At 41.5% G+C, this 24,314-nt stretch overlaps 1 protein-coding gene across 6 annotated transcripts in view; it reads right to left on the bottom strand.

Annotated features, from left to right (window-relative positions):
* ST7 (suppression of tumorigenicity 7) overlaps positions 1 to 24,314 on the bottom strand; it is a 233,057-nt gene that overhangs the window by 30,909 nt on the left and 177,834 nt on the right. For all 6 annotated transcript variants that reach the window (XM_073328161.2, XM_073328156.2, XM_073328160.1 and 3 more), the window contains 2 exons: positions 16,371 to 16,443; positions 14,682 to 14,784 (listed from right to left, as the gene is read on the bottom strand). In XM_073328161.2, coding sequence (XP_073184262.1) covers positions 14,682 to 14,784; positions 16,371 to 16,443 — 176 coding nt within the window. The remainder of the gene's footprint in view (positions 1 to 14,681; positions 14,785 to 16,370; positions 16,444 to 24,314) is intronic.

The raw sequence follows: 24,314 nt of genomic DNA, 5'->3' as shown, positions 1-24,314 counted from the left end.
CTGAGCCTCTATCTACGTTCCCCATGGGTTTCACCTGCTGGGTGACTCTCAGACCAGCACATGACTCCTTCTCCCTTGGTGCTACCTGCCAGCAACTGGGAGAAAGAGAGGGAAATATATAATCTGTATTTTAAAGGACCCAGACTCCTCTCCTTTCCCAGCCTGCTTTACCATGAAAGGAACGACAGATAGTCTTTTCCTTTCTTTACATAGCCAACCTCAAGTAACTTACTCTTTCTTCTTTGCTGTAGAGCAAAATGGCTCTATGCCAGGACCTGGGTTCACCTTCAAGGAAGAAGGCAAAAAACTTTCCACAACCTGCTTCTTGGTCTTCTGAAACTGCATTAACCCAGTGTTTTTAGCACTGGGGAAAAGGGGAACTCTGACCTACCTTTCTCTCCAAGCTTCAGTTATAATGCCTTAATGAAACTTAGATCAGGATTACAAAGTTGAGCTTGTTCTTAAACAATGACTTGTTCTTCTTTGAGACCTGCTTTTGATTCCCCAATGACTTGTCTGCTCAAGATGAAAGCAAAGGAATAAACAACCAATGTGCTACTTCTAGGATGCTGAGCAGCACATAACACTGCACTGCCTGAAAGGGTGAGTTACGAGTATGCATAAATGTTTCTTCTTCTGCAAGTGCCAACAGTCTGCTCAGCCCTGTACGATTCAGTTATCAAGAAAGTGCTCTCCACAGAAAGTTTACAGTCTTGAACACAGACAGACAAGATCCACTTGGAGATCTAGAGGAGGGAGATATCTTGGAGAAACCTCTTAACCCCCCGACCCTCTTAGAAAAAATTGGAAAATATTAGATTATTTGTGGGTGTTGTAGAAGAAGGGAATCTTTAGAAATACTTTAATAAAAATGTACTTGTATGTGTGCGCGTGGCGGGGGGAGCTAGCACATGGATACAGGGAGTGTATTCCATACCTAAGGAGCGGCGTAGAAAAAGGTATGAAGATGGGAGTGGCAGAAGGAAATGAAGGTGTCATCACGGCCCAGCGATGTGTGTGAGGGAGAACACTGAACACCAATGGGAGACAAGATTCCAGTTCTAGACTGCAGTGGAAATAGGCAGGCTCCTGAAGGCTAGGATGAGAACTTTAAACTTGATAAAACAGGCAATGCCAGGGCTGATTTAAAGAGTGGGATGACATGGTCAGATTCAAAGGCAAAGATAATGTTGGCTTCAGTGTTGGATGGATTAGAAGTGAATTATTTGGGTATCATGAAGGAAGAAGGAAATAACAATGGCTTCAGAAGCGCATTAGCCATCAGGATAGAAAGAAAGGGAGACCTTTTAAGATTATATTAAAAGAAACCACCAGATTTAGGACAGACTGGATGTGTGGCGAGAAGGGAATTAGAGGCGACACCAAGATTGCAAGCCTGAGAGATAGAAAGCAAGGAAAAAGGCAGAAAAGTGAAGGGTGTAGGAGATAAATTATTGAGCTCTGTTTTCGTCATGTTGAGCTGGCAGTAGGCCCTCCAAGGCAATATATCGGAGAGGCAGATGTGTGGGACTGGATGGAATGGCACAGAGCAAGCATTGAGATATAGACTTCTGAATCATCCATATGTAGAGGATTGTAGAAACCAGGTGAGCAGAGAAGGTAGGCAAGAGATAAGGTGCAGGGAGAAGAGGAACATACTAAAAGAGAAACCTGCAGAAAAAGGAGGATGAGGAGCTTCCAGAGAAGTCACTGAAAGAGCAGCAAGGGAGGCAAGAGGAGAACCATGAGAGAACATGGCTATGAAACAAAGGAAGGATAAGGTATCAAGAGGAAAGGAATGATCAACAGTAAAGAAGGCAGCAGAAAGGATGCAGTGAAGGCCCTGAGGCTTGGGGAGGAAGAGGTAGTCTGAGCATCTGGTAAATGTATTCACAGAAGAATGTAGAGGGTGGAAGCCAGATTGGAGGGGATGCAGAAGTACATTAGAGGAGATGAAGTTAATGCAGCAGTTGCAAATGGACCATTTAATCTTGCCTTTCTGTTTGCAGAGCACCTAGCATGTTGTGGGTATTACCAGAAACAAGGAATAATTAGAGCTATCAGCGAAGGGAAGAGAAAAATTGCAAACATTTCTGCACAATTTCCTCCATGTTCTTTGACACAATTTCAAAAACTTTGAAATTTTCAGACGAGTTATACTACTGCTATTGCTAATATATAGGGCCCTACCAAATTCATGGCCATGAAAAACGCATCACAGACCATGAAATCTAGTCTCCCTTGTGAAATCTGATCTTTTGTGTACTTTTACCCTATACTATAGGCAGTGTTTCTCAAACTGGTGGTCCCAACCCAAAACAGCGTCGGCAAGGCTATTTTAGAGGGTTGTGGTATTACCACCCTTACTTCTGTGCTGCCTTCAGAGTTGGGCACCATAATATGCCATTCTCACTTCTGTGCTGCTGCTGATGGCAGCGCTGCCTTCAGAGCTGGGCGCCTAGCCAGCAGCCACCGCTCTCCGGCCGTCCAGTTCTGAAGGAAGCATGGAAGTAAGGTGGCAATACCATGACACCTTTACAATAGCCTTCTGACCTCCTTTAGCGTCGGAACCCCAGTTTGAGAAACATTGACTCAAAGGCTTTACATGTTTATATTTTACCATTTTAAAATACATATTCATGCTTTGTTACAACCCCGTGTAATTTAAGATTTAAATATCTGAAACCGTGAAATTCAAGGTTTTTTAAATGCTATGACTGTGAAATTTATAAAAATGGATTGTGAATTTGGTAAGGCCATGCTACTATGGGATGGTAGAGAGAGATGGAGAAGTTACTGTGACTCTCAGATGATAGATGTTCCTGTTTTAATGGACTATTATGATCTGATACCAAAATATAATTTCTATATCCCACACCTGAATATGTATGTTGCATGGTGGTTGTCTGCACTCTGAGAACATCCTCACAGATAGAGAAAGCAATAAAGTCTTGGTTTAAGAACGGCTATAATACATGGAGCTATTTGATGGTCTATATCGAAACCTTGGAGTGGTGAGCAGACTGGTTTTGGTGGGATTAGGGAAATGCATTCACCAGGAGGACAAGTTGATGACAAAAGGTTGATAAACATAAGCCAGAGGTGCATGACAAGGGAGCCCAGCATGATGGACTAGAAACATACTCTTTCTGAGGTAACTGAAGGTGGACAGCCTGCCTGGTAAGCTTATAGCAAAGATCAGTCCTAGACAAGAGAGATATGTGATTAACTTTGTTTTGTCTGTAAATCTCCTGTTTACTCTGTGCTTTTACTCTACTATTTAAGTATCTTGTTTTTGAAGAAACAGCTGTTGTGTGTCACACTGGTCATCTGCCTTCGAAAAGACAATCAAGCCAGTGCCCTGCCCCACACCCAGAGGTGCTTGTCTCATTAAAAAGGGGCTGGGAATGCAGACACCTACCCTGGCTTTGGTCTGGAAGGACAAGGATTGCAGAATCCACCGCAGGCCAGAGGGAGTGGAAAGAGCTGAACAGGCACTCACTAAGGGGCAAGTCAGAGACCAAGGTGAAATGGGTGTAGGGGGCATAATCCTTGCACAGTCACTTTCATGGGCTGATTTTGAGAATGGAGGATAATAGGCCATGCTTGTATGCAGAGCAAATAGGAGGCAGAAGAGAGGAAAAGATTGAGGGCGAGAGTAAGTGAGAGTTCGGGTGGTGGGTCAATAACCCCAAAGGGATGCGGTTGAGGGGACAGGTGCAGAGGAAACAAAAGTGATGTCAGAGTCAGCAAGGGGAAAGAAGGAAAGGAAGAGGAGGGATCAGAGGGGAAGGAAAAGAAGCGGGGGTGGGGAAGCTATTGCAGGGAAGCCATCATAGATCTTATAAACCTTCTGCTTGAAAAAATCGGGTAGGATCTGGGCAGATGAAGAAAGGGGAGTAAAAAACGGGAAAAAGTGAATAAGTGGGTAATTCCAGGAGGAGAAGTAGTGCTGTTTTTGATGTAGACAACAGTACTGAAGGAGGGGAGGATGAATTTGCAGTGGAGGAAGTCTGTGTTATACCTGGATTTTACCTAGAGACTTTCAACTGCACATATGAGAGCAGCAGGTGGACTGCTTTGGAAGCAAACATTTAATGGGATGGATATTTTGGTGTGGGAGAGGAGTCAAAGGAATCAATGGCTGCACAGAGAGTGGAATGAAAAGTTGAATCCAAACTCATCAGTCATGAGAGATGGGATGGCTCAGGGCTGCAGAGAAATCAGAAATGTTTCTTACCTGTTCCCTTAAAATGATGTTACTGCATATTTCAAAGCAAAGATTCCACCTTTTAGCAGGAAGGAGCATGTCTGCATTAACTACAAAGCATTATCTTGATTCAATGGCTATTAGCCATGATGGGCAGAGATGGTGGCCCTAACTTCTGTTTGCCAGAGGCTAGGAATGGGTGACAGGGGATGGATCACTTGATGATTACATGTTCTATTCATTCCCTCTGGGGTACCTGGCATTGGCCACAGTCGGAAGACAGGATACGGGGCTAGATGGACCTTTGGTCTGACCCAGTATGGCCGTTCTTATGTTATGTTATACATGTTATGTTAGTGGCCTCTTGTGAAAAGTTTTGTTTTAGTGACATGCTGCAGTCTCTTTACTCCACAAGTCCCAGTTCTCCCTCCACACCCCAGCTCGTCATCAGATCTGTCTGATGTCTCTCACTCTCCCCATCCCAACCCACTTGTTGCTAGTCCTAATATTCTTGTCCAGTCTTCTTCCTCCCCCTAGCGTTTCATCTCATCTTGGTGTTCCAACTGGCTCTCAATCTCACCTCCCCTTTCCCTCACCATGTCCCAGTCTCTCTCCCTGACTCACAGTCCCATTCTCCTTGCCCAGTTTATTCCAGCTTCCCCTCCCCTCTTGTGGCTCCCAGTTCCAGTCCATTTGCCCTACCAGTCCCATCTTTCTTTTCATCCCCTCTGGGTCTCAGCCCCAATCTCCTTATCCAACTAGTCCCACTCCCAACTTCCAGTCACAGCTCTCTTCCCACACCCATTTCAGTACTAGCCTCACCAGGCTCCTTGTCCCAATTTACTCCTTTCCCTTCTCCCAGTCAGGGTGTTACTCTTCCATGGTGCCTGGTTGCCAGCAAGGGGACCATCGACAGCACAGGAGAGACAGGCTCCCTGCTCTCAGTACTGGTGCCCAGCCCGAGCCTGAAGCAGCCAAATTCAGGGAAAATCTGAGTGCATCCATCTAGCCCAGGGATATAGAACATCTCTCAGTTACTATGTAGGGATGGTACATGCACAGTCTGCTCAGCACTATGAACTGTGAGAGGCTCTAGCATGCCCATTGAAGACAGAATCTCTGGAGATTTTAGCCTCTAAATTCTAATAAGTCTCCACTGAGCATGTGTGAACTGATTTTTTCAGAGGCTTATAATTTGGCCAAATTTTGGAAGACTTTCACAGGCAAAGCAAAAGGCACATCCATGACACAAAGGCCATATCCCATGCCAAATTTCAAGACCTTGCTCCACAGCATGGACACTAGATATTCTCAAAGAAAAGGTAGCTAGAACTTTTTTTCAACACATTGAAAAACCATGTATTATTCTTTAGCCTTGTTCTCAAAAATGGCTGTAACATTTTGGCTGAAACTTTCCAACAAAATTTGGCCTAAGGCAGACAACTGGCATGGAAAATTTCAGACAAAACAGTCACAGTTTGGCCAAATTATGAGCCACTAAAAAAGTGTGTCATAATGGGAGCTGTCAGGCAATCTTAACAACAGATGGTGCTACCAGCCCCACCTATAACAACTCAACAGCCATCCTACTGTTTTTCTTACTCTTGACTCCCCACCTGCACCCTGACCAAGCTGTTATCTCATGTTATGTTTTGTCTTTTAGATTGTAAGCGGTTTGGGGCAGGGACTGTCATTTTCTCTACAGCGATTAGGACAATGGGACCCTGAACTGGTTGGCCTTTAATGCTACCACAACATAAATGTAAACAATAATACTACTAAAATCAGCAAGTGAAAGTGGCAATCCAGCGTTGAAACAGTGTGCCTTTCCCAGCTTGGTCTGGGTTTGCATTGTTATTTAATGAAGCCACATTTTGTCTAGCAATGTGTAATTCACCATGTATACATATGGAAGTATGTCTCTTAATCAGCATTTGTGAGGCTAAAATGCAAATTATTATTTGTACTGTTGTAATGCCTGTGGACTTCATCAGAATCAGGGCCCCTTTCTGTTAAGTGCTGTACGAACTCAAAGGTAAAGAGGGCACCTTTCCCAAAGGGCTGTCAGTTCATGATTAACTTCATTTCTATGTACAGAGATAGTGTAATCACGAAGTCAAGTACAGACTCTTGCTACTTCATTACCATGAATGAATATATATAATTTATTTGATTGCATCAGTTGTCCTCTGACCACTAATCCTCCTCTATTGAGACTACTTCTAAAATTCCAAATGGCTGAGCAGCTTCAAACAGCTATCTTCTTATAACTCCCCCCCACCCCAAAATAACAAACCCCCAAACAAACATCCTGAGAAATGTTTCTTCCTTTCTCCCAAATGTGCAATTTCCCTGTAAAATTACACCCGAGTCCCATAACAGGCAATATTCAGTCCTGCACCAGTGACAGTAAAGTCTTACAAACATGTAAGCTACAATATAAGAGCTTTATACCACTGGAATAAGGGAGATTTCAGCTTCCCAGCAAGATGTACAGCACTAGCCTTAGTAAGTTCCAAGATACTGGACTTTGAAGTTGTGATCTTTACAGGCACAGAAAAGTTATTTTAGGTAATCTTGCAACTTATCACGACTCCCTCTGATGCCTGTAGAATTGGACGGATGCTAATTAAGAAGTCCAGCTTTATGGGTGAAGACATTTTTTTAAAAAGTTGCACTAAATTGTTTAAAATCTCTCCAGAATGTTTCTGGAATAACTTTTCTGTAATATACATGATACATGCAGAATACATGAATTTCTTGTGTGTCATATTAATTTATTTGTATTGTTTATTTCTACAACATATTAGGTGGTGCACAAACATACAGGGAGGCATTGTCTCTACTCTGAAGACAAATTAAAAAGACAATCAGAAAAGAGAAGGTGGAAGGGGTATTCAGGTGATGACTGGCCATATCTTGCTAAGGACTTGTCAACACACAAAACTGGAAATACTTAAAGTAAAATCATTTTGTAAATTGGTTTAGTTATATTGGTGTGGACAATCTTAAATTGATTTAAACCTGGCTTGTAAAAATTGGGGCAACGCTGTGTAGACCAGACTTCTATTTTCTAGTTAGTTACATAGATGATCCTCTGTTGGCTCGCTTCCTGCCATTATTGGATGGCTAATTTCTTACAGGTGTCACAGGAGAAGTGGGTCTTCAAGAGGAGGACTCTCTCTGAGCTAGTCCTAAATGACACTACCCTTTCCCACTCAAATCCCTCCTGCAGCCCCACTTATTCAATGATGCCTGCAAGAAACTGGAGATACAACTATTTTTAGAAAAGGAAAAACCTTATGTTTTATATGTAGTTCAGCAGCGTCAAAAGGCCCTGTCAGTGACAGAACTCTATGGTGCTAGGTAGCAGAAACAGTCCTTGCAACCTAATTTAAGAGAGAGATGGTTGAAAAATGCAGAAGAATTTCAACCACCCTACCAGCTTGTTGAAAAATAACATTTTTCTGCAAAACATTAAAAAATATCGCAAATACTTTGTTGAAATTTTAAATTTTTGACCATCTCTGATTCAAGAGATGAGCAGTACAAAGCATAGAAGGGCAGTGGGGAAGGAAGATGAGGATAACAGTGATATGATCCAATAGAACAGATCTTTAGAACAAGATTCCCAGCTCAGGACTTGCCAATTCAGTTTTGATGTCATTAGTTATTATCATCATTATTTATATGGCTTTCTTTGTTCCCTGTCCTGATTTCATCTCCTGGTGTTGACACTGACTCCTCACCTGCTCTTTCTCTCTCTCTCCTACTAATAAGAACATTGAAAAATCTCTGCTTGCCCAGCCTGTTCCTTCTCACAGACCCCATGTCAGCCCAAGTATACGAAGACTGTCAAACTTCCCTCACTGTGTGTGTTTGTGTCTGAACCAGTTTGCCAGACTCAGCAAAAAAAATTTTCACCCGTGCCTCAGGCACCATTGGGCTGGTGGCGGGTGTAAGAGGAAAGTGGAATTGTCACTGAAACACAACAAAAATGGAGAAGGTGCCCAGTGCCAAGAATAACTATTAACCGAGAAAAAGCCTTCCAGCAATGCACACTGTTTTAAGAGACACCTTAAGCCAGGGGTGGGCAAACTTTTTGGCCCGAGGGTCGCATCTGGGTATGGAAATTGTATGGCAGGCCATGAATTCTCACGAAATTGGGGTTGGGGGGGGTGGGGGTGAGGGCTCTGGCTGGGGGTGTGGGCTCTTGGGTGGGGCCAGAAATGAGTTCTGGGTGGAGGAGGGGGCTCCAGGCTGGGGCAGGGGCTTGGGGTGGGGGGTGGGGGTGAGGGCTCTAGCTGAAGGTGCAGGCTCTGGGGTGGGGGTGGGAATGAGGAGTTTGGAGTGAAGGAGGGTGCTCCGGGCTGGGATCAAGGGGTTTGGAGGGTGGGAGGGGGATCAGGGGGTTGGGGCATGGGAGGGGCTCAGGGGTACAGGCTCCAGGCGGTGCTTACCTCAAGCAGCTCCTAGAAGCAGTGGCATGTCCCCCCTCCAGCTCCTATGCGGAGGTGCCTCCCTGTCTGCAGGCACCGCCCCTGCAGCTCAAATTGGCCGCAGTTCCCGGCCAATGGTAGCTGCTGGATCGGTGCTTGGGGTGGGGGCAGCGCACAGAGCTCCTGGCTGCCCCTAAATGTTGGAGCCGGAGGGGAGACATGCTGCTGCTTCCGGGAGCCGCACAGAGTGGCTCCCAACCCTGCTCCCCGGCTGGAGCTTGGGAGCGGGACAAGCCCCAGAACCCGCTTCCCAGCAGGAGCTTGAGGGCTGGGTTAAATTGGCTGGTGGGCCAGATGTGACCCACAGGCCACAGTTTGCCCACCCCTGTCTTAAGCCATATAAATCCTTTGAAAAAGGAACCTCCAGTGATGTTACTCCAGGGTAATGTGAAGTCACTTAACATCAGTGAAATTAGGTGAACCTCACTGACAACAAGAGAAGTGAAAAATGTATGTGCATTTTTCATCACTGATGTTTAAAGAATGTACCTCCTTTCCAAATAGAAAGATTCAGATTTAAGCTGCCAACAGATACTGGAGATCAGAGAGGTTAATGACTGCTAAGCTGATATGAAACACAAAATTCTGTGGCCATCCTAAGCTTGCTAGCCATTTCCATTTTCCTCAGTCCCCAAGGACCCAAGAAAAATCAGTTTCTTTGTGTTCAAATCCACTTGTAAGGGACAGCAGATGGGTTTACCTAGTGGAAACGATTCTCAGGGAAAGAGTCACTGCATTTGCCTTTTCTCTTATGAATCTCTTTATATTACAGAAATGTTAAAAAGAACTTTGGAATGGTGCAATACAAACTGGTTTATATATTTAGAGTAGGTATTTCTAAGGTGTGTATCATACTGGTACATAAGCACTGGGATCTGGGACTATTTAAAATGTTCCATTTTAAGGACTTAAGGGAAATTACAAGGCCAGCCTTGAATATATTTGTATCCCATGCAAAGACTTTACCTCTCGCAGGGAAAAATAAATAGAACATGGAGGAGTGCATGACTGCATGTGGGAACTCAATGTCTGCCATAAATAAAGCTGTATCAGGTTACAGGTGGATCCTGGACACCCTATATCTTCTATGCCTAAGTAGGCAATCCCCCCCACCATGTTCCAGCACCGTTCCCATCTTTTTCTGTTTCCTCAAGAGTTCTCTTTTGAATCTCATTTTTCTAGTTCAGACTTTAATTCTAAGATGAAGAAAACATTCTGGGATATGCACTGGCTCTGAGGATGCTAGGTTGCAAGTATCTGAGCTGGAAATTTTGAAAACAAAGAAATGCAGAGGATCATTTACACCTTCCATCCTCAGTAAAGTTGTTCCCTGCCTATTCTTAATGGTGCAGCTGGGAACTTGCCTAGATTTATAGAATCCAAGGCCAGAAGGGACCACTGTGATCATCTAGTCTGACTTCCTGTATAACATAGGCCACAGAATTTCCCCCAAATATTTCCTGTTTGAACTAGAAAAGATCTCTTAGAAAAACATCCAATCTTGATTTACCACAACCCTTGGTAAATTGGAGACTTCACCACAACCCTTGGTAAATTGTTCCAAAAGTTAATTCCTCTCTGTTAAAAATGTTCACCTTATTTCCTGTCTGGATTTGTCTAGCATCAACTTCCAGCCACTGGAGCATCTTATACCTTTGTCTGCTGAAGAACCCATTATCAATATTTGTTTCCTATATTGGTACTTAAATGCCGTAATCAAGTCACCCCTTAGCATTCTCGTTGTTAAACTAAGTACATTGAGCTCTTTCACTCGATCACAATTTTTCCAATCCTTTAATCTTTCTTGTGGCTCTTCTCTGAACCCTTCTCCAATGTATCAACACACTTTTAAATTGTGGACACCAGAGCTGGACACAGTATTCCAATATAGGTTTCACCAGTTCCAAATGCAGAGGTAAAATATCATCTCTACTCCTACTCGAAATTCCCTTGTTTATGCCTCCAAGGATTGCATTAGTCATTTTTGCCACAGTATTGCACTTGGAAGCTCATATTCAGCAGATTACTTTCCAAAGAATTCAGACAATTACTCAGTTTTTAGTGTCATCAGTACAACTTATTTTTTTCTTATTCTAAAGAGGGAGACACTCATTACTGAAATCCTGCAGAAGCTCTGAGCCAATTGCAACACATATTAGCAATGTGGCATTGTTAGCTTTCCTGTGTTGCAAACTGCTAAATGTTGTTATCTAAATTTCATTAAGAAGATATTTGATGCTATTTCAGTCAGAATTAAGGCTGAATATGATGGTGTATATTCATATTATTTGCGTAACATTATTACCGCTAACATATTATTGCTGCATGATTCATGGAATCATAGAAATACAGGCGGTGAAAGAGGACTCGAGAGATCATTGAGTCCAGCCCCCTGCACTGAGGTAGAACTAAGTAACCTAGACCATCCCAGACAGATGTTTGGCCAATGTGTTCTTAAAAACCTCCAGTGATGGGGGTTCCACAACCATCGTTGGAAGCCTATTCCAGAGCTCAACTATCCTTACAGTTACAAAGTTTTTCCTAATATCAAACCTAAATCTCCCTTAGTCTTTTAGCTAATGCAGGACAGTGTGTGTGCATGAAATTCCAGTGATATTGTATGTTAAGCCATATTACAGTTTTAATATTATAATGGGTGTTTTGATGCACCTGTTAATCCCTTTTATTACATCGCAAACCTGACAATTGATACATGTTCCGTTTTCTATTCCTTTTCCTAATTTGATCACTAAATTAAATCGCCACTCTTTAAGTGTGGCCATGGAGTATTCAACATAGCTTGGATATTCATGTGCACAAAGGTGACCTGAAGCCACCTTTGTGATCCCCCGATTCTAAATTAGAATAGCAACATGAATTAGGGCCACCAGGGACTGTCAGGCAATAAGGGAGCTTCAGCCTTTTCGCGTTTTCCTTGGCCAAGGCCCTTGCACCAGCAGTCAGGAATGGGATGCGAAAGGTGCTGCTACCCAGGTTCTAAAGCCATCCAAGGATTTGTCTACATGGTGGGGAATTCTCCCATACCCAGATCCATAAGTCTCAGCAGTGCAAAACTGTCCCACCATTTTGGAGTTTAAGTTTCCATTCCAAGTATATTCTGAAAAATATAGCAATACATTATCCTGCTTGGACCTTTACAGTATGCTATAAAATGACTGGCTTCTTTCAGCTGAGGCAAGAAAAGAAGAAATTTAAGATTATGCTCTCTGGGGCAGGGACTGTCTTTTTGTTCTGTGTTTGTGAGGCACCTCGCACAGTAGGTCCATGACTAGGGCTTCTGGGCACTATGACAAATACAAATAAATAATAATAACCACAACCATTTGGGAATATTAAAGATCCTACAGCATTTTTCATAAGATTGAGGGTGTTAATTATGGTGTCTCGATCAGATTCCAACTTGATTTATGTTCTGTTTACTTAAAGTAACCATCCTGCTCTTTCAAATGAACATAATATTGTTCATTTTTCTCTCCTAATCTGCCGTGAAGTGTTATTGTGAGCTGTCAAAACAACTGCTGCATTGTACCCCAGAGATGGCTGCATCTCAGTGGCAGGTTAAGTGATTCCTGTCTAGAGTTTCTATACGGGTTTGCATTTGTAAAATGCCTTGGTATTGCAAATGTAAGCTATTATCATCTTCTCCTTTTACTGCCACTAGAGATGGAATGACTGACCAGTAAGACATGCTTCCTGTTTGCTACAATGGAGGCAGGAATTGCTAGAAAGAATCATACTGGTTAGTGGCTAGTCAGTGGGAGAAGGCAAGAAGTACATCGATCTTACGGGAAAGTGTTTAATCTCTGCACAGTACTGGGAAAAGACCTTCCTGCCGTGAGAAGGGCAGTGTGTGCACATGGGGGTTATCTCCTACTCCTCATGGATAAGGGCATAGAAGAAGGGCTGAGGATTTGGTGCTCAACTGTATCCATCAGCCAATGTTCACACAGCCTCCTGGTTCACACAGAATCTGCCACTGCTAACAGTGGTCCTGCATAGTGCTGAGGACCAGGTGAAAAAATAAGAAGCAGCATTAGCTATTAGTGCTCAGAAGCCAGGAGTCTTACTGCTGTGATGTATAGTTAGAGAGGGAATGAGGGAATTATAAAAAAAAAAAAAATCCTTTTCACCTTTAACATACCCACCTGCTGAAGTGAAGAAACAGATTGACAGAGCCAGAAGAGTACCCAGATGTCACCTACTACAGGACAGGCCCAATAAAGAAAGTAACAGAACGCCACTAGCCATCACCTTCAGCCCCCAACTAAAACCTCTCCAGCGCATCATCAAGGATCTACAATCTATCCTGAAGGACGACCCATCACTCTCACAGATCTTGGGAGACAGGCCAGTCCTACTTACAGCCAGCCCCCCAACCTGAAGCAAATACTCACGAGCAACCACACACCACACAACAAAAACACTAACCCAGGAACCTATCCTTGCCCATTGCCAACTCTGTCCACATACAGATGCTGGCCAAGTTACTCAAGACCTGACTTATGCAAATTTGTACTTACAGAAAAAGTTCCATAAGCCAGAAATAGGATTTTCGAGTTGCGGAATTTTTTGCGTAATGTACAGGTATATGTTTCCGACTTATGCAAAATTCAAGTTACGCAAGGCTTTCCGGAACAGAATGATTGCGTAAGTCAGGGGGCGTCTGTATCTATTCAAGGGACACCATCAAAGGGCCTAACCACATCAGCCAACCATCAGGGGCTTGTTCACCTCCACATCTACCAATGTGATATATGCCATCATGTGCCCGCAATGCCCCTCTGCCATGTACATTGGCCAAACCAGACAGTCTCTACGTAAAAGAATAAATGGACACAAATCTGACATCAGGAATCATAACATTCAAAAACCAATCAAAGAACACTTCAACCTCCCTGGACACTCAATTACAGACCTAAAGGTTGCAATTCTTCAATAAAAAAAACTTCAAAAACAGACTCCAACGAGAAACTGCAGAACTGGAATTAATTTGCAAACTGGACACCATTAAATTAGACTTGAATAAAGACTGAGAGTGGATGAGTCATTACACCAACTAAAAACTATTTCCTCATGCTAATTTTTCCCTACTGTTATTCACACCTTCTTGTCAACTGTTTGAAATGTGCCATCCTGATTATCACTATAAACGTTTTTTTTCTCCTGCTGATAATAGCCCACCTTAATTAGTTAGTCTAGAAAAAACCCCATTTTTTCATGTTCTCTGTATATATACACACACACATATATCTTCCTACTGTATTTTCCACTGCATGCATCCGATGAAGTAGGTTTTAGCCCATGAAAGCTTATGCCCAAATAAATTTGTTAGTCTCTAAGGTGCCACAAGTACTCCCCAACATTGTCCTTTCTGTGATTTTTCATTTATGAATGAGCAAGCCCTGAATGGTTTGGAGTTTTAATGGTGGAGCATTGCATGAAGAGTTACAAATACAATTTATATGAAGCATAACAGAAAATGTGAACGTAAGTCCCTTTGCAGCATGCTGAAAATATATGCTATGTGTGATCCATGAAATATAGATAACCATTTTTTTAACGTGAAGATCTTTTCTATTATTGTCATTGTATACGATTCTTTAAGGAATAATCTATCTACATGGATACTTCTAATGTGTTTATCAACGTGGCATCAGGGTGCCTATTGTCAATGTCCAGTATTTTGTTGATATTCAGACTGACAGACTTTTATCAGTTAATACTTAAAGTTTCAAGACCTAATATTGGGTGACATGTCTGTTCCTATGGTATCTAATGAGAAATTTCAAATGCTCCCCACATGCGTATAGCAGGGTGTAAACATTAGCCCCTTCACCCTCCCCCGTCTGCTCCCCTTCCAACAACCACCACTTGCTACTCTACCTCTTTAAAACCAAAGGATATGTCTCCTGTTTTGTTAAAATTTATGACAGTGATTTCTCCATACTCACTTTTGGCACATGTGGATTAAATTCTACTGCTCTGTGAATAGCTTCTACTGCATTCATCTCTGCTGTACTCAGCCCTCGCCTTGAGGCAGCCTCTGGAGAAAATCTGCAAAAGTAAAGAAACAAATACATTAGGTCAGAAATGCTAGCAAGTAAAAGCCAGAAAGAAATTTAGACCAAGGGCCCGTATAACCAGGCTGAGACAATTTCCTATGCTCTCCAAACTTCCATAGTAAATGGAAACTTTGAATGACCTATTACATCAAGGCCAATGAAAATCCCTGCAGAAGTGGAAAGCATGTTTGCATCTAATCATGGCAGGAAGTAAGTTCAAACAGTCAATTCTTTCTACGCTGCTAAACTAAATTTTCTATAATACCTTACTGGGGGGGCGTTTATCAAGGCAGAAGTTTCCGAAAAATAGAAAATAATGTTAAATAATTGTTAGCGTGTTTCTATTAAAAACATATTTGGGGAGATTTTAGGGAGGTTCCCAACCCAATGCCCCTGGGTCAGGTTGGGATTAAAGCATGGTACAGCAGCAGTAGCAGGTAGTCTACTTTCAGTTGTACCAGCAAGGGTTGGATGCCCAAACTGTGGGCGAATCATCTGCCCCAGTGAATGAAAAACCAGACCATGCAATCTCTTTCTCACCTCACACCCCACGGCTAACTCCAGAGCTGTACTTGGCAGGCAGACACCACAGGGAAAGCTGTGACAACCTTAGCCCTGCCCTCCCAAGCTGGAGTCGCTGTGTAGGGAGGAAAGATGTTGCAGTAGGTACTGGCGATCTACAGGATAAAAAGAATGAAAGAAAATTACTTAGATCTTGAAGTGCACATTCACTTAAAAGCAAACTGTCTGACGTCAGGAAAGAAAGCGGCTTTCCACTCTGCTTGCTTTCCAACTTTAGGGCCACATTCCCCCCAAGATACGTATACACAACTCTTCCAGCCTGGGATTTGTGTGCACGCATCCAAGAGCAGAATCTGGCTCTTAGGACTTGATCCTGCAAGGTGCTGAGCATTCCTGTGAAGGGCTGAACTGCTCAACTCCAGCTGACTTCAGGAGGAGTCGATGACACTCAGCACCACATAGGAGTGCTCAGAACCTTGGAGGGCTGTGTCCTAAGAGAAAAACGTATCAGGAATAAGCAAACATTTGTGTCTTTAAAAACACGTATACCATCTATTTCCATTGACCTGTCAGGAACCCTTACATAGTAAGTGCTAAATCTACCTGCCTAAAATCAAGTAGATGAACACTGCTACGACAGTACTTGTCGAAGAAAATTGCTCTTTATACAGTCATGTTATTTTACCTTTCTTGGTTCTGTTAGATACAAGGTGAAGATGGCCAACCACACAGCACCTCCAAGCTGCATTTTCATTATACTATCCAGGAAGCCATTGCTCAGCCAGATAGTATAAATAAAAATTAAAATAAAGTAATTTAATTGAAGCCATTTTTTTTCTTTTTTAACCATTGGTGAGGTACAACATTGATAATTAGTGAAAATTCCTTTTTATAAAAACCATATTCTAAATTTTCCACAGGCCAAAATTTTTCCTGCTAGGTCATCAGATTTTCAGGGTGTGGGACCTCACCAGGTCACTGAAGAGAAATCTGCAGTTAAACGTTAGTGAGTTTACAGTAAGGAATTTTGCTGGTCAGAAGTTCTCATGGACTTACTTGTCAGAGACAGCTCTGGCTTTGAGCAGTGCAGCTGTGTAGCATATCGTTGCTGATTTTGGTAAGCTTATATCTGTTGAAAAGAAAGTACAAAATAAATAAATATTGGAACCCTTGAATGTTTGCAGAAAGAGAAAATAAATGTTGGAATAATTCTTCAGGACAGCATAATATCTAAATTAATGAATAATGGGATATCAAAAACACCCGAGTGATTTAGGAGCACTAAGTTGTGCTCCTATGTCACTCAGGTGCTTTTGAAAATGCCACCCAAATAAGAATTATCATATTTTTAAACCCTGAATTAATGATAATCTGATTGTGCCATGTAGTCATTAAATGATCTAATTAGCAAACAAATTCAGAGTGATCTTTTTCTGATACTACATGGATTGAATTAAAGAATTCATTACGTTCGTATACAAACACATATGCAACCTAGAAAAGGTAAATTCTTTCAGTACGTTAGGAAACACATCAATATCCAGAAACAGCTGGTGGGTGTCTATCTACTGTGTCTTATTCCCTTCCTTTCTTTTAGTAATCATGACTATGAGAGTCAAGCCAACGTTTACTAATTTACTGCATTTAAATATTAACAGCAATGTAATATGTTTTGCCACTTGTGGAAACACAGGGCCATAATAACTGGTATGTTCTGCTCCAGTGACACAAGTCACCTATAAACCCAGCTTACGCACTTAGTTCAGTCAGGTTTCTGGCTACTTTTCATCACCAGAGTGGCACAAAGCATATGGAGGGTATATATGAATATGGCCCTATAGTTTCCGCTGTAATAAAAGCAGAAAATAATTCTACACTACGTTACCTAGCTCTCATAGACAGATATTATAAACCATCTTTTAAACTGTTTAGCATTTAGGCTAAATTTAAGAAAACAGCTGAGTGAGAAAGAAATTAAGGGCCTACTCCTGTAAACAGTTGTTGTATCACTGAATATAATACCTACTATCATGAATAGAGCTCATTAAAGCAATGAGACTATTCACTGTATGAAGCACTATTCCCTGTAATAGCATTACAATTATAGCTTATTTAAAATTTGTATACCACATATACTCTACTATAATAAATATACTTTATATAATTACAGTGGGATTATGGTTCTAAGCAAGAGTCGGGGAAGCTCTGGAGCACAGTTCTAAAAAACCTGTAACTCTTACTCATTCTATTCTTGATATACTGAATAATGAAGACATTGGGAAGTAGCACTAAGGACCAAGTTATGTGAGGTGCTGAGAGATGCTTGAGGTTTGCTGAATGCCCTCAACTTCTACTGAGGTCAACTGGAGTTAAGGGCACTTAGAGCCTCACAGGAAACGCTTAGCACGTTGCAAGATAGGGCTCCTAAGAGAAGAAGGTGAGTGAGGATCGATAAATCATGCCTTACTGGAAATGACTCTTTACTTTACTTATTCATGATCAGTTTGCAACCCAAGGGAACATTATGCTGTTAGAGCAGGATTTCGTGACTTAGGTACTTTTGAAAGTCCCAACTATTAATTCTTTACATTTGTCACTAAACTATGTAATTATAGTGACTAGTAATTAAAATCCACAATATGCAAGGCAGTGTTGGAATGAGAGATATGGACATTACTATGCCATAACGGAAGCTAGCTGCAGATCCATCCGTCCATCATTGCAGTAGATGAATATGTGTTGTCCCAATGATTGTATTTATGCCAGGTTGTTCTTGACATTAGGAGTTAAGAACTTTGCATGTTTTCAAGTAAACAGAATGGATCTTTTTTGGATCACACCAGTTTCAGACTTTCAGCAACATAGAGTTACTCATCAAATCACAAAAGGAACGAAAAGCAGAGTGTCCTTCTGGGAGCAGAGTTAAAAATGGAAAATTATTGTTTCAGAGTTCTGATCTATTTACAGCTGTTTATGAGTTTTGAAGTAGCAGATATAATTTTTTTTTCTTCTATGCACATGGTTTCTCTGAGCTCTTATGGCCATCAATCCGGCACCACAACACTGGGAATATCTGCTGATGCTAAACTCAGATGCATCCATCAGTTACAGCCTAATCCTGTACCACTGAAGACAGTGGGAGCTTGGCTGTTGACTTCAATGGGTGCAGAATCAGGGCCTAACAAGTATCTGATACCAGTAAACCAGGACACGAGGACTCTACTAGCTTGAAATCCCTAGAAATATATTTTCGTAGGCAGCATGCTCCTTCCCCTAAAGCAGGGGGGCTAAACTCTTCCACTTCTTCCTGGTTTGGTGAAGCAGCAAACCCCAGAACTCCTTGGTTGGTGCAGTGAGATCTCCCCTGTCTTTTTCCATCAACTTTAACCATTTTAATGAGACTGAAAAACAGGAAAAAGGGAGAGGCTCTCGGGGGGGGGAATGTGAAACTTCAGCAAAAAGCATTTTGAATGCAAGAAAAAGTTGCCTTCTAATCTACCGAAGACTTAAAGCACTCAGATGCGCTAAGCAGCAGAAGAGGCCAGAACCTCAGTGTGCAAAGGGAGATTTTCATACATTCCGTCCAACTAATGCGTAACCTGTTGTGCTAGAAACCGTTAAATCACACAATCCAAAAAACCTCCAAAAGACAGGGTGCCAAGACCATTTCCTCAGGTTAGATCATCCATTACTGCCCAGTGGTCAGCAGAAGCCATGGGATCCGAATTATGATGTGTGGTGACACTGTAGGTTAATGACCAAGCAGCAAAGATCTGAATGGCTATGGTATCTTTGATGGGTGGCCCATTCTCTGACAGAAATGCTTTTCAGGAATGGAAAATGAAGCAATACAGAGAAATGTACACGTGTGTTGTTCTGCAGATTTCTTTGTGTAGGGTCGTGCCTTTTTGTTGTTGTTTTATTTTGCCTGCTCTGAAGCAGGCCACATTATACAAGTTTGAATATTGCCCAATGGAGGCTTTAGTTCCTACTTGGGATCCTCACACTGAGATAGAAGCAGAGTAGAATTATGGCTGGTTACAAATTAAATTTAGCTTGTACTTTGGGAACCAAGTCTAAACTAGTCCTAAGAGATAACTCATCTGTCAGGAACCAAAGTTAGAGGTCTTCATAAATTAGTGTCTCCAGCTTATAAAGCCATCTGGCAAAGCATCTCTACATACATTGTTTCCCATCCTCTTGTGACAGCAAATGGAGCTCCCTCAGTGTGCTGAAATATGTATCTGCTATCCAAGTGTCAAAACCTTGAGGATATTTTTCCCTAATAAGCTCTGACATTTGTATCCAAAGAAGGATTTCATTCCTTACTGCTCTTGTCTCTAGAAGGTACACTTTATGATTATTTTCCTTGGACTAACCTTCTGGGGCATATAGTACCTCAGGTAAAGAGAGAAAGTGAATTCTTAATGGTGGCTTGCTTCATAAGATGTTTCTTTTGATATTTAACAAGTTGGAAAGGAGCTGTGAACATAGCATTGTGTCCAGATGATGATGATTAATCGTATTATGGTAGCATGCACAATGTGCCAGGCGCTGTCATGTGATCTGTTGTTCCCACCAAAATAGCAGTTACACTTGGAAATGGTAAATATGGAGAGGAAAACATGGAATCATCTCTGTCCAGTTCATCAAGAGCCCCTAAATGTTGACACTGGGCAATTGAAAAATCAGTGTCTTGCATGAGCAGTCACTTTAGGTGAATTTTGTGTTTATTAACAATTAAGAAGTTATTCTACTTATGACCAAAAAAAACCCCCATGTTAGGTAAGTGCTTTACTGAACAGGGGCTATGTGCTTAACTCATGTGAGCAGTCCTATTGAAGTTAAAGGGACCTAAGTATGTGCTTAAGTGCACTGCTGCTAGAGGGCCATAATTCTGGGTTGCACAAACAAAGAGATTATGTCAGTCAAGGGAGATGCTAGTCCCTTTCTATATGGCACTGGAAAGATTACATCTAGAGTACTGGATTCATTTATGTACACCCCAATATGAAACCGAAGATATGCCTGAACCCCCAGTTAGTGTTTCTCTCTTAAGCAACAGGCTGTCTTTTTTATTTCAAAGGTCCTTTGAAAGGTACTGCCTGAAGATCTTCTAAGGTTCTGAACAGGACTTCTGAACTTCACCAAACTATTTTTTGCATTTCACCTACACAGGATTGGAAGTAGAGTCCCTACAGTGGATTCCTAGTATTGTCCATGTGAGCACCAATCAACTAAATTCTGTCTACAACCATTGTTTTGAGTAAGGATTTACCCCTTAGTCACTTTTTAGACATCATACAATAGTCACCAACTCCAGAGATTATATATATAAATATTAATGGAAATCAATGCAGATAATTCCCATGTTCTTCACAGGTGATAAAAGGGCTAGAGGGATTGATTTATGAGGAAAGACTAAATGAACAACAATAAATATGTGTAGCCTGACTCAGTGATCATAGAATATCAGGGTTGAAGGGACCTCAGGATGTCATCAACCCCCTGGCTCAAAGCAGGACCAATCCCCAATTTTTGCCCTGATCCCTAAATTGCCCCCTCAAGGATTGAACTCCCAACCCTGGGTTTAGCAGGCCAATGCTCAAACCACTGAGCTATCCCTCCCCCCACAATGACAAAGGGGAGAAGTAATCATCATGGAAGGAGAAGAATTGTTGAAGCTGTTCCAAGGGGTTAAAAGCTAGAATAATGGGATGAAATTAACCATAGGGAAATGTAGGTTGAATATCAGGAGGAAAACATCTTGACAGAGAAGCAATTAGACTGCAATACAATCTCCCACGAGAAGTGGTAAGTGGTCATCACTTGAGTCATTTTAAGCTATACTGGACAAAGTACTAGAAAATATACTGTAGGGAACAATCCTGCACTGGCAGGGGGATGAACAAGATGATCTAACAGGGTATTTTCACTGTACATGCAGCATGCTGTAGTCCTGTTTTTCTGTTTAATACTCAGGCAGTGCAGGCTCTCCTGCCACACTCGTGCGAGTAGCGTACAGTTGAATAAAACTCTAAGGGACAGCTCCTGGCCCTATGATAAGGTACAGTATGAATTTCAGCACAAAAGGAGAATTTTTTTAGTATAACAATGAGAGAATGAAAACAGAGAACAGTTACAGTTGAGCTACAGCATTTGCATTGTTTGGATTTGCTCAGTTTGAACAAACTTTTCTGAGTTTCACTGGCTGATTATAAACATTTCCTATAAAGCTCATGTTTCAGTTTCAGAAACTGATAAATACTTTGATCAAGCAATTCAACTCCTTTGATTTGCAGAGTATGATTTAACAGTTTCTTGAGGAAATGAACCACTCCTCCCTAGATGAGGATAATGAAGAAGCTCTGCACAGCTAGTTTGTCCATTTCCCTGTGATTTTGTCCTGCATCTTCTTTGCAGAAAGAGGACACACAGAAATAGGCCACAGGAATCAAAGGAAAAACTGGACCAGACAGTATGAATGGACAGGCCCGGCTGTTGCAGAGACCTAGTTGAGTGAGAAGCAATATTGAAATGAAGGGAGGAAATCAGTCCGTAAATAAGATTGATAGAGTCCAAGAAGAGAATTTAATGGAGAAAAGATTTGTTCATTCTCCTGATGTTGCTGTTTCCCACTGTGGAGATCTTCTCTGACATGCATTACTGGCAGAAGGGTGCAGCAGGCTTGGGTTCGACCTTGACAATAAGAATGTTAATAAATAACCACTTTCTCTCATTCAAATAAAACAAAAGGATGCAACATTAGACTGAAGTTTCTTTCTCTGTTGTTCATGTTATGTTTTCAGCCCAGCAGAGAATTAGGGATAATAAAAACTCTTTTGCATTGGGGCAGCCATACTGAGAAAGCAGAGGTATCTAGCCAGGTCAGGTTATCTTCTAACAAGCAGAAAAACTTGATATGATGATTGCTGTTAATGTTGAGAACTGAGAGGAGCTAATAAAATGAAGCTGTGGAAAAGAAATATGGAATAAGAGTGAAACTGTGTCCTTGAGAACAGAGCCAGTGTCATTGGAGGTTTTGTGCTGGGGGCTTTCTGGTAACCTGTTTTACTGATACCAAAAATTATTTCTGTTGGAATGCCTTCAAGTTCAACGTTGGTGGAATTTACTCAGTTCACAGAGCTACAGGAACGGTTCACAGAGCTATACAGGAACAGAAAAAAGCATCCCTAAACAGTTATTATTATTTTAAAGAGTGTTTGGATTCACTAACATGAAAAGCCAAAACCTGCAGACCTTGCGTTCAGTGACTTCAATGGGAGTTTCACTCAATTAACACAGAGTCAAGACTACAGGGTTAGGCCCAAACAGGAACATGATCAACCATCATGCTCCATGCACATTCATCTATAAAGAAGACTCAAATTCTATATACAATTTATTTTAAAGCCTCGATTTTGATTTCACACCAGTGTAAATTTGGAGCAACTCCATTGAATTAAATAGTTATGCCTGAGGAAAACCGGTACAGGTTAGATCAGAATGAGATCATAAATATTTAGAAGTACAGTATGTTTTTCTATCAGTACGATGGGCTGAATTCTCCTGTCACTAATTCTGATCTTACACCAACATATCTCCATCAACTGCAGTGGCATTACTCTTATATAACCACAGTGTAAGTGAAAGGAGAATGAGACAGTATTTATGAATATGTTCCTCTGGAAACCAGAAGGCTCACATTTTCAGTAATCCTAAACTGGAAAAAAAAATTGTCCCTAGACTCCCCCACAAAAAAGAGAAAAGAGAACATTTGCATAATGAAATAAAAGAGTATCTACCCTTTTGAAGTCTAACTTTCAACTGTCTGAAAGATCTCTGTGTTCACACACTGCCCAGGTTACCAGCCAACGGCAACCTAGAAAGAACTGGCAGTCCACTGAGGTTAATAAATCATTTGTTCTCAGCACCATAAAAACAGGACTGTTCCCTTGGAAAACAACCAGTTTAAAAGTAAGGCAAGAGGGGCATAGAGGTTTTATTTACTATGAATCCTAGCTGCTTATTCTTTCAGAAGACTAGTCCCTTCAGCAGCCATAAGTATTTCTGCTGTAAATAACATAGATGTGTGTCAAGCCAGAGCCAAAAATCCTTTTAGGATTCAATAGTGTTTAGGTCATCTGCACTCTATTGACAGACACTGAACTCTGAAACCATAATTATGTAGCTCAGCAACAGTGCATATCTTGCCACTAATGAGGCACATTTTCCATGAATAATGAGTATGGACATCATCTCTGTTGCCAGGTACATAATATAAACAAATTCAACACATGGTCATTGGTAAAGTAGTATGTCTCCTCACAAAGACTGACATTTTAAAGAATGTGATCCAAGTTTTTAGCCAGGGGTGGGTGGGAGAATGCTCTAGGAAATAATTTGTTCATATGTTATCAAAATACAATAAATCAGGTTTGGTCTTAGCTGAATAAAGACAGTGGAATGGGACCAATAGAAACTGCAGATAGGGAAGTATAAATGAGTTCATTGTTTTATGTTCCAATAAATCTTACAACACATAAAGCTGATGAGTTCTAAAATGAGCTGAGACTCCTCTAAAAAGGGTCTTTGGAGACTCATGAATTCTAAGAGTTATGCTGGTTAAACTGTTGTTTGCTGAGTCCTTGTGCGCGTGTGTTAAATATACACATATGCCTTTATATACAGCAAAATGTATAATGTGTGGGTCCACACAGACAGGAGAAAGGGTCTGCATCAAATTTCCCTACAGGCTTTTACCATCCACATATACTTTTCTTTTAAACTTACAACCTAATTTTGGAATGTGCCAAGTGTTTTCTGGAAGATGATGGCACCCTCAAGTCCTACTGGCTTCAGGGAGAGTTGAAGGTAAACACCGCCACTTAAGAAGTGCTCAGCACTGCCCAGGATTGGGCCCTTAGTATGAACGAACAGAGAGGAAGGATGTCTCAGTGGTTAGAGTGCTAGCCTGAGATTTGGAAGATTCTGGTTTAA

Source organism: Lepidochelys kempii, chromosome 1 (genome assembly GCF_965140285.1).
Source record: "Lepidochelys kempii isolate rLepKem1 chromosome 1, rLepKem1.hap1, whole genome shotgun sequence".
In the NCBI taxonomy this organism is placed as follows: Eukaryota; Metazoa; Chordata; order Testudines; family Cheloniidae; genus Lepidochelys; species Lepidochelys kempii.
Note: the sequence above shows the minus strand (reverse complement) of the source record. Positions and strands in the feature narration are given on the sequence as shown.